The 15,202-nt window shown below is 37.3% G+C and overlaps 1 protein-coding gene across 1 annotated transcript in view; it reads left to right on the top strand.

Annotated features, from left to right (window-relative positions):
* SCEL (sciellin) overlaps positions 1-15,202 on the top strand; it is a 189,926-nt gene that overhangs the window by 153,598 nt on the left and 21,126 nt on the right. The window contains exons 26-30 of the mRNA XM_082365780.1: positions 2,329-2,391; positions 7,244-7,336; positions 8,068-8,139; positions 9,961-10,035; positions 13,526-13,634. Coding sequence (XP_082221906.1) covers positions 2,329-2,391; positions 7,244-7,336; positions 8,068-8,139; positions 9,961-10,035; positions 13,526-13,634 — 412 coding nt within the window. The remainder of the gene's footprint in view (positions 1-2,328; positions 2,392-7,243; positions 7,337-8,067; positions 8,140-9,960; positions 10,036-13,525; positions 13,635-15,202) is intronic.

A 15,202-nucleotide genomic window follows, 5' to 3' on the forward strand; every position in this document is an offset into this window, starting at 1 on the left:
GTATTTTCTCAATCCATGCCTCCGTTCTATTTCTGAGATTCTGGATCATCTTTAATATCATTACTCTGAATTCTTTTTCAGGTAGATTGCCTATTTCCTCTTCATTTATTTGGTCTTATAGGTTTATACCTTGTTCTTTCATCTATGGCATATTTTTTTACCGTCTCTTTTTTCTTTTTTGAGTGGGATTGTGTTCCTATCTTAATGGTTGTTTAGCCTGAGGCTTCCAACACTGGAGTTTGTAGGCTATTGGGTAGAGCTGGGTCTTGGTGCTGAGATGTGGAACTCCGTGAGACCTCACTCCAATGAATATTCCCTGGGGTCTTTCTCTGTTAGTCTAGTGGTTTGGACTCGGAGCTCCCACTGCAGGAGCTTTGGCCCGAGGCTTGTGAACCAAGACCCCACAAGCCACCTGGGGCAGCAAAAAGAAAAAAGAAAAAAACAAAGTGAAAAATAACATTAGACTAGGAAACTAACAGATATGTTAGGAAGAATATAAAATTAAAATATAGATGAATCAACATCAGGAAGGTACATGAATACCACAATAGTAGAAAAGAGGAAGAGGGAAAAGAAAAAAAAAAAAAAAGGCCTTGGCTGTGGAGGGCCTAAGCAAGGGCAAGGTTTGGGTGGTGGGTGGGGCCAATGCTCAGGAACCACAGGGCTGGAAAAGGCCCTGGGGGCTGTGGTGGGTGGGGCTTAGGCTCAAGGAACAGAAGGGGCCCAGGCGTGCCCCCCACCCCTGGTTTCAGAGGGCAGGGGACTTCATCTGCCGCCTGCCTCTCTTGATCTCCCCAGCCTCTGTCCTATGCCCCCAAAGACCCACGCAGCCTGGAGGGGGCTTTGGAGGGCAGGGGATGGCCTAGGAGCACAGCAGGCTCCCCAGGCCCGAGTGGGCATGGCAATCAACCTCCACTCCTCTCCCGCTCCTCCTGGAGGGCCCCTCCTGCCTGCCTCCTGATCTCCCAGGCCCGCAGCTAGTATTTTAAATGTGAGGTTTAAGTGTAGCTATGGAATGCTGCTTAATTAGCATATTTATCACTTATTGATGGCTTGGATGTTATATAAAAAGAGTATTAAATCTCATCCCACATAAATATGAGGACTTTTATGTTATTTTTAATCCTTATCAATATTAATTTTGTGAGTCAGAGTCCCTACACTGATTCCATGTAAAAGAACCTTACTTGAAATCTACTATTCAGGACTGGAGAAGGGAGATTTATGAAAACTGGAGTTAACTCTAAAGATGTGAAAAGTTAGGGCAGAAATAAAAATGAAAATATAGTCCCTCAGAATTTTGGAATCCATAGTGCCTAGTGCTGTGTCACTACACTTCTGTTAATTATCACTTATTTATTCTTACTCAGTTCAGTCACAACTGTAGTCATTGTGCTTACAAATTTTACTTACATTAACTCATTTATTCTCACTGCAACCTTATGAAATTAGATATTATTATCCTAGTTTACAAAAGGAAGCTTAGAAAGGTTGACTAACTTGCCCAAGAAAGTAGGAGAAGAAATGGCCTTGCTCTGACTCCTAAACCATCCTGCTAACCAATAGCGTTGGTGACAAGGCTTTTCCAAACTCATGGAAAAAAATTAAGAACTACCAGTGTTATAGCAAATATATAAATAATTAATATATACATAACATACCAGAGAACATTGTATCTCATGAAGGTGTGTCAAATCATTATTGTAGCCCAAGATTTAAGAATGTAATGTCCCATTTATCCTCCACATTATGAATTGTTTATTCAAATTTGGGGTTGACTTCTCATATTTCTGTCATGCAAAAAGCTGGAATGAAGGCTCTAATTAAATATTTAAGAGTTGATTTCAGATGGGCAGGTGGCTCAGCCTCAAGCCTTGACTCTTTTACAAATTAGTCAATTGACCTTGGAAAATTCACTTAGCCTTTCTGAGCCCCATATGCTGTCCTGCAAGATTTTGTGAGATCTGAATGAGATAGTCCACGTGGAAATACACAAGTTAGTACTTTGTGATGCAAAGTAAGTATTCATTCAAAGTTAGCCGAATGTGAATATCAATCAGTTGTTTCTTTTCAGACCAGATTTCTCAAACCTTCCAAAAAATTAGTTCTTTATTTCTCTCTCATAACGTAATCCATGCTCATACTTGAGTTGCACAGGACAAATATTCGATGTCAGATTTTCAATGTCCATATTCTTAAAGACCACAAATGACTATGTTTAGAATTTTGTACTGATCTAAAAATTTTTTATTCTAATGCTTATTTCCTAAAATTGTATGTAACTACATCATATATATATATGTAAAAAATATATATTTTTTCCTATAGAGACCAGGACCTAGAAAATTTAATTGAAGTAAATTCCAATATGTCTAAGAGTAAAAATGAAAGGTAAGGCTTATTATAATTTACGTTTTTCTTATGAATTCCATATGAGCCTTCATAAATTATATAACCTTGAAAGATTTTCTGAGAAGTTGAACTGTACTGTGATATTTAAATATAAACACTATCTGAATATGAAAAACAATGTACAGGGTGCTTAATAACTGATTTGGAAAAAAGTTAGCAAAATTTGAATTCTGTTAGAATTTCTGACTAAGGGCCTGCTGTTCAATGGCTTACTGTAAAAGGCATCATGGAAATTCAGTGCTCTGCACTTGGGCTATGAAGATTTATTTTTACTTACTGTTGCTTGGTAGGTTTTCAGCAGTGCAGAAAGCACTCTGGGAATCTCTTCCTTGGATACGTAGTGCTAAAAGAATGCACAAATTCATCACAGCCACAAAACAGGACCTAATTTTGGAATTTCTTTACACCACAGAGAGTACCAGCTTTAAAACTGTTGTACTTTGTTTCTTTTACAGCGAAGGTTAACATAGAAGCTATACTTCATTGTTGTTACAGATTGTTTAAATTAGGAAAGAATTTTAAAAGTCTTCCATGTTTAGCAATTCTTCTCCCAACACATGGGAGGACCCTAGAAGCAATAAGTTTCTATTTTTAACCTTCCTAAGATACAGCTGCTTTTTCTGTTTAAAAAAAAAAAAACTTTTATGTAAAGAAATGATATTGTTGATATCAAGTGAAGAGAGTAGAAAAGTAGGAAAAGAGCTGGCTCACTGTTTTGTCTGTTTTTCATCTCTTAAAGGCTCTTGCATATAAGAGGTAGGTAGTTTCTTTCTGTTCCCTTAATTCCCCAAATCATCCTCTGCCTTCTCTTTTTGTGATCCCAAGCAAGCCTCTGATAGAATGAGGGAGGATACATTTTCAATAGGATCCACTATTTTGGGAACAGTATTGGACTTACAATTAACCAAGCTCATTCAAATATTATTTGGAAATGATCCAAATTAAAAAATGACAAGTAAATGAGGAGGTATAATTAAGGTATAATTAAGTCATAATGAATATGACTTGAGAGACGTTTCAGTTTGAGTTAGGCTTGCTCATGAAACAGGGTTTTATTGGAAAGATTAATGAGGAAATGGAAATTCAAGGGCAGGAATGGTAGCATGGCCGGGCTTCACGGAGACCTGAACTGGAAGGTTGTTCATTCTTGACCGGAGGACATTCCATCAGGAATCCCCAGACATTAACCTTAGTTCTTTGTCATTGTCAGTTCTTTGTTGGCTTCTGCCTATTTTTCTCCTGCTCTTCCCTCTACCTATTGGCTTCCTTATTCTCTGCTCTGTAGCTGTTTGATAACCAAGAACTTTAGCTGCCTCTCCTTCCTCGTAACGTCACCTTCCTCTAGCTTTCCGAGGTCTGTCTGGCCTCCTTCAGCAAGGCGGTGTCGTTGTGGCCATCTGTGTAGAAGAGGGTGTGGGATGGAAAACACCGTGGCTGGCTGTAACGTGCACACACTCTCCTTTACTTTCCTGCAGTTTCATCTGTGCCTCTTACCTAACATAACCCGACAATCACACGTACATTCACAAATGCACCCCGTCTCTCCAGTGGGATGGTGATCATCACAGTCAGTTACTACGTCTGGAGGCTTTAACCACCACTACAAAGTCATTTGCTCATCCCTCAGTTCTGTGTTCAGATGTTATTCATTCTTCTTCAGTTCTATCCCAGTCCTGTACAGGATCTGTCTCCAAATTAAATGGAAAATGTAGACACTGCCCCAGCTCTGAAAGAACTACTGTAATAAAAATTCTCACTTGAAAAAAAAAAAAGTGGAAAAAGAAATCTCTGGGCCCAATTTTGCACCCATATATTCTGGCTACAGAAAAGAAAGTTTACTTGACTCTCAAAATGGGTAAAAATTTAACAGAAAGAAAATTGAGGGTCAGAGAGTAAGAGACTTGATCAGGTGCAGAAAGTTAGTAAATTAGAGAGGTGTCCTGGCCTCAAGTCCTCTCTTTATTTTTCCACAGGAGAATTCTTTTTTTAAATTTTATTTATTTTTATTGAAGTATAGTTAATGTACAATGCTGTGTTAGTTTCAAGTGTACAGAAAAGTGACTCAGTTATATGTATATATATATAAAATATACTCTTTTTCAGATTCTTTTCCATTATAGGTATTATAGGATATTGAGTAGAGCTCCCTGTGCTATACAGTAGGTCCCTGATGATTATCTATTTTATATATAGTAGTGTGTATGTGTTAATCCCAAAGTCCTAATTTATCTCCTGCCCCCCTCCCCCACTATCCCCTTTGGTACCAATAAGAATACTTCTTTTTATATATTTAAAATCTGTAATTTTTACCAGAGCTCAAAACCTTGATAGTTTAATAGAAGTAAACCCTAACACATACAACAGTTCAAAATGGTAAGCTCTTACTAAGCTTTTAGTCTTCATGCAAAAGAGATTTGTAAAGTTTGCAGTGACATGGGTATTTATCAGTTGAAATTATTTTATGCTGTTTAAAGTCAAGTTGCCAAGGTTAAGTCAAATAGGACAGTGGAAATCTAAATAAGAGTCATAGGCCAATCTGTTAAACTGACACTTGATTTACTTTATGAATGTATTCACTTTGTATAGTAATTGGATGTCCACATAGTTATATGCTTTCTGATTAGTATATTCACAGAGTTGTACAACCATCATCACAATCACTTTTACAACATTTTCATCACCTCAAAAAGAAACCCAATGCCCAGTAGCAGTCACACATCATTTTCCCCCAACCCCTTAGCTCTGGACGACTACTAAGCTACTTTCTGGCTCTTGAAATTTCCTATTCTGGACATTTCATATAAATGGAATCATAAAATATGTGGTCCTTTGTGACTGGCTTTTTTCACTTAGAATAATGTTTTCAAGGTTCACCCATGTTGTAGCATGTCTCAGTATTTCATTTCTTTTTATTGCCAAATGATATTCTACTGTGTGAATGTACTACATTTTGTTTATCTATTTATCAATTGGTGGGCATTTGGATTGTTTCCACTGTTGGATTGTAATTCACTCTTATGAACAATGCCGCTATAAACATACATATATAAGTTTTTGTGTAGAGTGTGTTCATTTCTCTTGGGTAAATACCTAGGGAGTGAAATTGTTGGATCCTACAGTAACTCCATTTGAGGAACTGCCAGACTGTTTTTTAAATCAGCTGTACCGTTTGATGTTCTCACTAGCAGTGTATGAAGGTTCTAGATAGTTACATTTTCAAGGTGAACTTCCACTGCAGAAAACATTTTCTCAAGTGTCATTCCATTTGGAATTTTGTAAGTTCCAACACAATATTTGGTTTTATAGTTTATGGAGTTATTTAATTAAGAAACAAAATTGTGACCGTTGATTGCAAGTTACAATTCAGCAATTTGTTTCAATGAAGGGTAACGTCTTAACAATAAAGCCGTCAAGCAAAAAACATTGTCAGTCATAAGTTCTTCTTTAGGAATATTATTCAAGGCATCTAAGGAATAGTTTGGTGGAGAGTCCTCTATTGCACTGGTTCCCAAATTTTATTTACATCAGACTCACCTGCTAATCCAGGGCCCACACTTTGAGAACCAGTGCTCTTTTGGGTAAGATGTCGGGCTGCCTCTAAGGTAGTGGTTCTCAATCTTGACTTGCACGTGAGACTTACTGGAGAGGTTTAAAAGACTGCAAATGCCCAAGCCATATGCCGAACCAATTAAACCAAATTCAACATAGGAATTTTGGCAGGACACAGTTCAATCCTTATCAGAACTGTTTACAAATTATTTCACTTTCCTATCTGCAGATTTTGCAAATTGGTGATATTTGATTTTATCTTTCTGAGGACAATACAGACACATTTCACACTCACTGACAACCTTTGTCCTTTGAAACTATTTGCTAAAATTGGGTTTTGTATTATATACTATATGATTTGAATATTTCCAAACAGTTCACAACTAGGTTCATTTTTCTGGAATGACATATTCTAATGATCGTATTAGAAAATCTTCTAATAATATTAATTCTACTTTCTCACTACTTAGTGTCATTTTAACTCAGCTGTGAAACATCTGTTTTGTGAAACATCTGTCTTAAAACTAGAAGATGGTTTTCTGTATGCCAGAGTTGATACTATGTGAACAGATGTTTTCTTCTTCTTTAAGAGCTACCTGGAAATGGAAGGAACAGACCAGTCAAGAATGATAAATCATGATCAAGATCTAAATCTTCCTCTTGGTCTTTATGTCTCTCCTATATCAGGGTTTACTAACACGGGGGAGGAAAAAGAGCTAAAGCTTTCACTACTCCAGCATTAAAATTTTCCTCTGTCTCATAGGAAAAAGCAAATATGCCTGCACTTTGTTAAGCATAGTGACATTTTTAGATTAGCAGAAATCTAGGTCAAAGTTCTTTTGCAATCTTCAAAGTACTGCTTTCCATTAAAAACAAAATGGAAACTGGAATTTCTCCAAGGAACCTCTGGATAATTTTCATTAAACTGATAAACTGTCAGATATGTTGCACATGAAAAACTTTCTAAAATGGCACTGCTGCTGTGAAAATGTTACTGGAACCAATTTCAGATGGTTCCTGCCCTTGGTAAAAAAGTATTCTGTCTTAGCTTTAGATAATGTGACACATGCCTGTAGATGATTCCTAAAGGTAAGCTAGTGGTCTCTGTGGAGGAGTAAAGTCATACATGTGTTCTATTTGTGTATCTGTGCAGAAACCAGGCAAACAAGAAAGAGGTTCACTGTATATTAAAAAAAAGTTCATTGAACAGAATTTTAATAAAACAAAAACCTTCTAGGTGGCCTTGATTTTAAGTGCCAAATATTTGCCTTTGCTCTCTCAGGCAAGATGGCCAAGTTAGTGGGTCTACTGAGGCTTTAATCAGCCCATCTTCTAGAACCACTGCCTACTCTTATGAAGCACGGAAGGCGCTCAGGTACTATGGTCAATTATAAAACAACTGACAGGACTATCCTCCTTCTGTTGTTTTTTTTTTTTTTTCTTCTTCAGTTTTTTAAAGAAAATATCCACATACAACCTAATCCTTCTTTTGAAATGCAGAAATTTTTAATTTTACCAGTGGCTAAGCAGGCTTATACAAAGGTGTTGAGTAAACAACTTGGTCACTGGTAAGTTGTCAATTATGAATAATGAGTGTAAACTGTGATTTTTCCTTAAAAAGTCTATAATTTTTTTAAAAAAGCATGATTGAGACATTGGCATTGACATTCTTTAAGTAAATTTAAAGGTTTCATTAAATCAGATGTTATCATGTTCGTTAATTAAGGTCCACTTTTTGCTTGAGATTTGTGGGGAAAGCAATGGTTTGGAAATATGAATGGGACATCAGGGAAATAGACACTAAAACATGTTACAGGCATATTCAAAATAATCATCATGCTCTACAACAGACTTATTGAGTGACCGATTTGCATAATAGTATTCTGGAAGTAGGCCAAGACACTTCTGGAAGTTAAGACAAAATGGGAGACATAAATAAATTTTTCAGAAATGGATTGATACCACTTTAACATTCGTGTTTCAAAGGTAATAGTTTAGAAGGACTATATGAGCATTATTTTTTTCACTGGATTGGATAATTGCCTTGTTAATTTGATTATCCCATAAACAAACTTTAAACATGAAGTAAGATGGTTTGTATTGCAGCTCCAGTGCTGAAACCAGGCATGCAGGACCAAAGGATACTGTTGTGTACGCAAGGACGTATGTGGAGAATAGGTACTGGAAATTTATTTGAAGTATTTTGCTATATATATTTTATAATTTTGAAATAATCTGTGTTTAAGAAGGAATGCCATTATTTCAGGGTATGCTTGCTTTTTTCAAATAGCAGAACGTTTAAGAGTATATCAATTTCTTTATGTAAATAAGTATATAATTCTTTATAATCTTTCCACTATTAAGTAGTTGTCAAATAATCATACAATTTCATTGAATGGACTAAAAAACATTTTAATATAACACATGTATACACAATAGGATAGTTATTTGAAAGTTGTCACATAAACATACATGCCCACAATAAGCTTTATAAAATTACACAAGTATTCCTATGCTAATTTGGAGTCACACTTTAATTAAATGGTTCTATCGACCATTGTTTACCTCTAATGTGAAATAAGCAGTATAACTTTTAGTAAATAAGCTCTGACCCACAAAATCCACTGCTTGATGTGATGGATGTTGAGGAAAATGTCAGACAAGGTCAGGGATTCACAAGTCATTCGATTTCGCGGAGTATAAAAACAAGAATTGGCCTAATTGTGGGGTAGGGTAACGGTGGGGCATTCAGATGTGGATATACGCACGCATGTGTTAATCACCGCCCATTTCAAAGAGGCCAGAGAGCAGAGTATGGGGGCGGGGCTCCCAGAAATTCGAGGTGCGTTCGATTTGAGCAACCTTCCCCCCAAAAGGGATTCCTCAAACCCCAAAGTAAGTTACCTTGTAAAATGCAACCTCAACGTTGATTTTGCTGCTTAATCCAATTCTCCCTAAAATCTACACAGACAGTGCAGTATATATTAAACCAGAGGCCCTAGAATCAGAGTTGGGATTGAATCTTAGTTTGTCATTTACTGACTATGTGGCCTCAGCAAAACTACTTAACTTCAGTTTCCTGTCTCAATTCGAGTCTCAATTTTCTGACCAATAAAATGGGAATAATTTTATATGTATCAGGCATAAATATGTGCAAACTTTTATTTAGCATTGTGGGCTATGTGTTCCGTAAAGTAGATTCTATTTCTGACAGCAGTCTGCCTACGGGCAGTTTGGAGGGAGAGAAGGATTTCTCATTAAGAAATCCCAAGTGAGGGCTATGGAGTTATCCTTCACTGTATGAACTAATAGGAACGTATTGCTTCTGGTCCTAATATGCTCCCAGGTAGTGTAAGTACTGGGGAAGCAGTTACGGACAGCCAGCTGGTTAGTGCACTGCACACTTCATTTGCCTCCAGGAGAGAGTGACGTTTACAAACTGGAGCAGAAAGGGAACAAAGAGGACTTTTAAAAGTTACCATATTTTTGCTTTCATTCTAAATGATTCTTGGATGTTTTCAAGCAAATATAAAAACTTCCAAAGCTTTCTCTAAAAGTTCAGGAGTGTTTCTCTACGTGAATGGTGTCTGTCTATATTTGCCTGCACTGGCTCGTGCTTTGTGTATATTCTTTATGTGAGGCTACAGATAGCTTTCTTTTAGTAAAAATAAGGGAGGTGCAAGTATAAACTTCATGAAAAACAATAACTGCTTTTCCTGCTTACACTTGTTCTTGCACTCTCCTTGCCCCATTCTTTATTTATCTTGGTGAATATGTCAACTTATGTCAACTTGGAGGTTCCTTGCATATCAATACTTCTCCAGATTAAAAAAAAAAAAAAAAGTCAGTACATTGTCCTGGCTTGTAACATCACAACGAATAATAATAATGAGGCTGTGTGAGAGGGTGTGTGTGTGCTTCCTTGCCTGCATAGGGGTATATACTTCAATACTAGGGAAATAGCCCAATTCTCACATGTCCACGTGTGTTTGTTTCTAGTAAATCACCAAAGGATAGATATCAGGAGGGTATCTCTGGAAAATACATACAAACCGTTTATTCGACTTCAGATAGGTGAGTATGTCTGTATTTCCGTACATAAAAGTATACACACACACACGTAAACATATGTATTTTTACATATTATAGATAAATATGTGTGTATATACTTTATAAATATACATTTTATTATATATGTGTATATATTTATATATAATATATATTTACATATGTTCACTGTGTACATAGCACTGAAATATATATGTACACATTCTTGCAGTCCACTGAACTTGGAGATGACTCTCCTGACAGTGGTTATATTGGTGATTGTATGAGTGGAACGACGTACAGCAACCTCTGCATCTAGGAACTTGCTCCTTGGCTTTCTGGCTGTTGTTCTTTGATTTTGATGTACTTTATTCCATTAGAGCTTTCTGTGCCTTACAGCTGCCTCCCAGGCAAGTGTCTCTGCTGTTGGTGACCCCAGGAGTCCCCAGTACTGCCACATTATTAGCATCTAGGCTTCATTGCATCCCCAGACTGTGCCCGCAGCCCTCCCTCCTTGCGGTTTTCCAAAGCCAGCTCACCTTACAAACAGCTGCGTGGATGTGCCGCTGTGACCCACTGGGGCCCGTGCTCAGTTCCCAGGAAGGGGGTTAGGATGAGCATCAATTTAGTGCCGGTAAACTGACCTCAGGCTTTTGCTCTTGATTACTCTCTTTTACCATTTTATGCTCAGTCGGGTAAATAGGTGACACTCATGAGACTGTGGCCTGCAGACTTCCAACGGAGGAAATAAAAATAATTAGCATTTCAATCCAACCACTGGAAACCAGCTGTAAGGCAAATGTCCGGTATTCTATCGATGGTATTTCTCTATTGCAGGGGGTGGAAATATGGCTCACCGAGGGTCACGACATATCTTATTTTTATGCACAGCCTCAGCTTGTAACGCAGTCCTTGGCACCTAACAGGTACTCAATAAATTATTCCTGAATAAACAAACCTATGTTCCATTTACTAAGGGAAACATAGGTGGGCCAGGCATCAAAATTATATCCTCTTTTTGTCACTTTTGTAAGATCTTCTATTACCAAGGCTCTTCTTAGTGTCTTGCCTTTAAGTCATACCTCTTTGATGTGACTACAGGAGCACCACAAGTACTGCTTAGATAACCAAAACACCAGAGCTAGGTTTTTCATAATGCTCTGAAAAGATCTTTGACTAAGTGTGATTTTTTTTTTTTTTTTTGGTCACAAGGCATAACTTTGTTCCCTGACCAGGGATCAAACCCAGGTCCCTGGCAGTAAGAGCATGGAGTCCTAGCCACTGGAACACCAGAGAATTCCTGACTAAGTATGATCTTAGTAAGGATAACACCAACACCAGAGCTTTCCCTGGGCTCATATTTTTATTGTTAAGGAAGAAAAACATTCTACATTAACGTATTGCTCTCAAAGTGAATAATTTCACTCCTGTTCCTCAAGTGATCCTTGAAATTTTTTTGGTCATCAGAGCAAAAGTCAATTCTCCATTAAAACCAGTTAGTCCAGCAAACTTTTGCTGTTGATCATTGTGTGAAATTAGCTGCATCCCCACAGTTCTTAGCTAAGCACATCAATCCCATAAAGTGGCCGGTGCCCCTTTACAGGGTAAATGCCAAATTCCTCTGTACATGATTTATGGGCCTTCAGAACCTGATCCTACTGAATATTGCTGGATGTTCAATCACTCCAGCCACCCTCATTGTGTGGCACCTTGGTACATCCTGTTCACTCTGCTTGGAACCCCTCCATCACGCCCCTCCCCACCTCACTGAGCTCCCCTTGAGAGCTCCTTCACCCTCAAGCTTTAACTCAGATGGCACTTATGCCGACAAGCCTTTCCTGCTTCACCCCAGGGATTAGTTGCTCCACTGGCTGTGTTCCCCTAACTCTTTTCACACACCCATAAATATGTGGTGATCATCCGATCACACACCTGGCTACCCTAGTGGAAAGAAGGCTTCCCGTTGGAGGAGACTCTCTCACTCTTCTTTATATTCCCAGCTCCTGTCTCAGTGTCTCTGGAATGGAAGAATGCTAGAGAGTGGCAGTTTTTACTCTGGAAGTGCTTACAGCCTAACATGGGAAATTTAAGTGTGTGGGTACCTACATACACATATATGTGAAAAATGCATAGGAAACTACTTGCCCGGAATATGTAAGCAAGTACCTAGAGAGATCATTGAAAGAGGGAAATATTTATTTATATACATAAGGGAAGAAGAGATTACTAGAATGGCTGAGAGTATAAAATGAAACAAGGTTTATCTACTCCAATCCCTTTCCTCTCTCACCCCCTCCTCCCCTCAACTTTCCCTCCTCTCTGCTTCTAGTCCTGCGCTTGAGGACAGGATCGATTGTGGTTTCTGGGCGTGACTCGTTCTTTCTAACCCAGCGAGCCCAGGCAATCTCACAAGCAGGCCCAGAGGTAGCACAGGGCTCTGTGGCCACTCTGCCTTCATTCAAATCCCGCCTCTGCCACTCACTGGCTGCAAGACTTACCCTTCTGTGCCTCAGCTTTCTCTTCTGTAAAATAATGATAAAAATAAGAGTACCTGCTTCTCAGAGGTGTTATGAAGAATAAACGAGTTGATTTAAGCAAAGTGCATGGAAAATGCACTGCACATATTAAACATATTAGCACTATTAAGTATTAGCTATTTTTATTTCACCACCCCGGTATGTATCCTACTTTGGAAATTTCAGGCTTGTTTGCTAACACCCTGAGACTAGTAAACTCTGCAAGGTGCTATTTAAGACTGTCCTAAAGACCTTTCAAAAGGAAAAGAATCAAGTAGTTATTGGCCTTCCTTAAGACTCTGGCGTGACCCAAGGTCTTTTGGACTTGCTGATCATTTATTTATTATTGAACATTATTTTTCCAAAGTAAATAGCAAAGCTCTTTTTTCCCCATCAAATTTGTGGTGAGATTATATCATATTGGAGAATTTTTGTCATGAAAGGGCCCCCAATATTCTGAGTCTTACAATGACACCAAGAGAAGTGGCATAGGGGAGCGTTTTAGTGACTCTAGACCCTAGAATCTAGGTTATCCATCATTTGTGAATTCACCAACACATTCTTGAATGGATTTCTATTTTTGTCCTATTGAACGTTTTGAGAGTTAAATTTTTATATTAATCTGCAGCATAATTTTTCTATGATATAAGTACATTAATAATTCAAAACCCTCTTCTAGCTTCAAGGGGTACTTATGACCTAGTTCAGTTAGAAAACTGTGAACGTCTTTGTCCTGCCCAGATGCACTTTTGATTGCTAATGAATTAATAATCTGAGACTTTCCTTCATGTTAATTCTTTGATATCATTTTGAAATAACTAGAAGAATCAATCACTTATCCTGCTATCCTAGGATAAGTAAATCCTCAGCTTTCCTTGATTTTTACACAATTTACTACAGTATCAACAAAATTAACATATCATTTCCATATGACTTTATGGGGAATACATCTGTCTTTTGCATGATGACAAATTTATTTTTAATTGCTTACATCTCTATAGGTCTGTCATTGAAATGGATATGTGCACTTACTGTCGAAAACCCTTGGGCACAGAAGCTAAGATGATTTTAAATGAATTACAAATTTGCTGCCATTCCACTTGCTTCAAGGTAAGGCTATGTTTATTGCACTTAACTCAATATAAAATTGCATAATGATTGGAATAAAAATAATTATTTAATGAAATACATGAGATGAAGTTAAAGCTTTCAGAAACACTGTCATGCACATTAATAATGCACTATTTAAACATTTCTCAGAGTTCTACAGCCTAAACCTCCAAGGTTTATAATTACTCTCTTGGCTTTAGGCTTAAAAGTTGATTATTGACACATTTATAACTCTTACCCTACAGATTGAAATCTGTAAAAAGGTAAACACTTGTTCTCTTTAGAAAACTTTTTGCAGCATTTTCATAAATCATGCATTACATAAAATATATAATGAAATCTGAAAAGGCCAAGAAATTGTTGAGAAGAAAGCTAGCAGCTCCTTACGTCATGAAATTAGGACCAATGTGCTTAATGATAGTTGAAACTCAGTCTGCTTTTGAGAGCGTGATTCATTCTAATTAAATGTGGCTTAGTATAATAATAAAGCGTACATAGTAGAATGCTTCACAGTTTGTGTTTTTATATGCTATTTCTTTTACTTTTCACAAAAACATTGCGTAGGTCAACAATATAGTTTTTGGTGTAACTGGGTGAGCACTTAACTGGGAACCTGAAGACCTGAGCTGGAGTTCTAACTGACACTAATTGAGGCCATGTGACTTTGGACGATCATCTAAATTAGCTTAGCCTCAGTTTCCTCATCTATAAAATGAAGTAGCTGATTAGACCAGTGGTTTTCAACCCTGGATGCATATTATGATTGTCTGGGGAGATTAGGAGAAAAATAGAATGCTTGGGACCAGCCCCAATTAAATCAAGAATCTTAGAGATGATTGCTGGGCATTGGTATTTTTACAATCTCCTTAGATAGATCTAACAGGCAGCCAGTTTAAGAACCACAGCCTAAATCTATGGGTCCTTTCTAGTGCTGATATTCTATGACTGATACAAATTATCTAATTCAGTCATGTAGATGTAATACTTTGACAATTGATTGCTTCTCCTTAAATTAGCTTCAGAAAGTGACACAAAGCAAGAAGAAATGCCTCATTTTGAGCAAATAAAATCCAATTTTAGGCCATCATATATAGAAGTCTATTTAAAATATAATCTGAAAATTTCATAATTATTTAATTATGACAGTAAAATTTCCTTTTAATTATTAAGTTTACTCAACGAAACAAAAGTTAGTCTATAGCTCCTTATTTAAAATTATTATGCAGAAAACTTTTTAAAAGAAGGAAATTCTCCTGATTATTGCTTTTATTATATTTTGGATGATTTCCATTTATTATATTTTGGATGATTTATTTCCACTTTCAATTTAATTATAAAATACTACTGAGAATAAAAGTGTCCCCACACTCCTAAGAAAAGACAGATCATTCTATAGCCATAATAATAGAGAACCATCTGAACTGGCTTAAACATGTCAAACTGATCTATGACAATTTGCGTCAGTGAACTTGAAAGTCAGCCAGTTGGCAGTGAACTTGCTCCAGTGAGCACAGGTCTAAGGCAGATGTCAACCCTTTCCTTCCTCTTTAACCAACACAACTTGAAAC

Source organism: Balaenoptera borealis (assembly GCF_965194805.1).
Source record: "Balaenoptera borealis genome assembly, chromosome: 18".
Classification (NCBI taxonomy): Eukaryota; Metazoa; Chordata; class Mammalia; order Artiodactyla; family Balaenopteridae; genus Balaenoptera; species Balaenoptera borealis.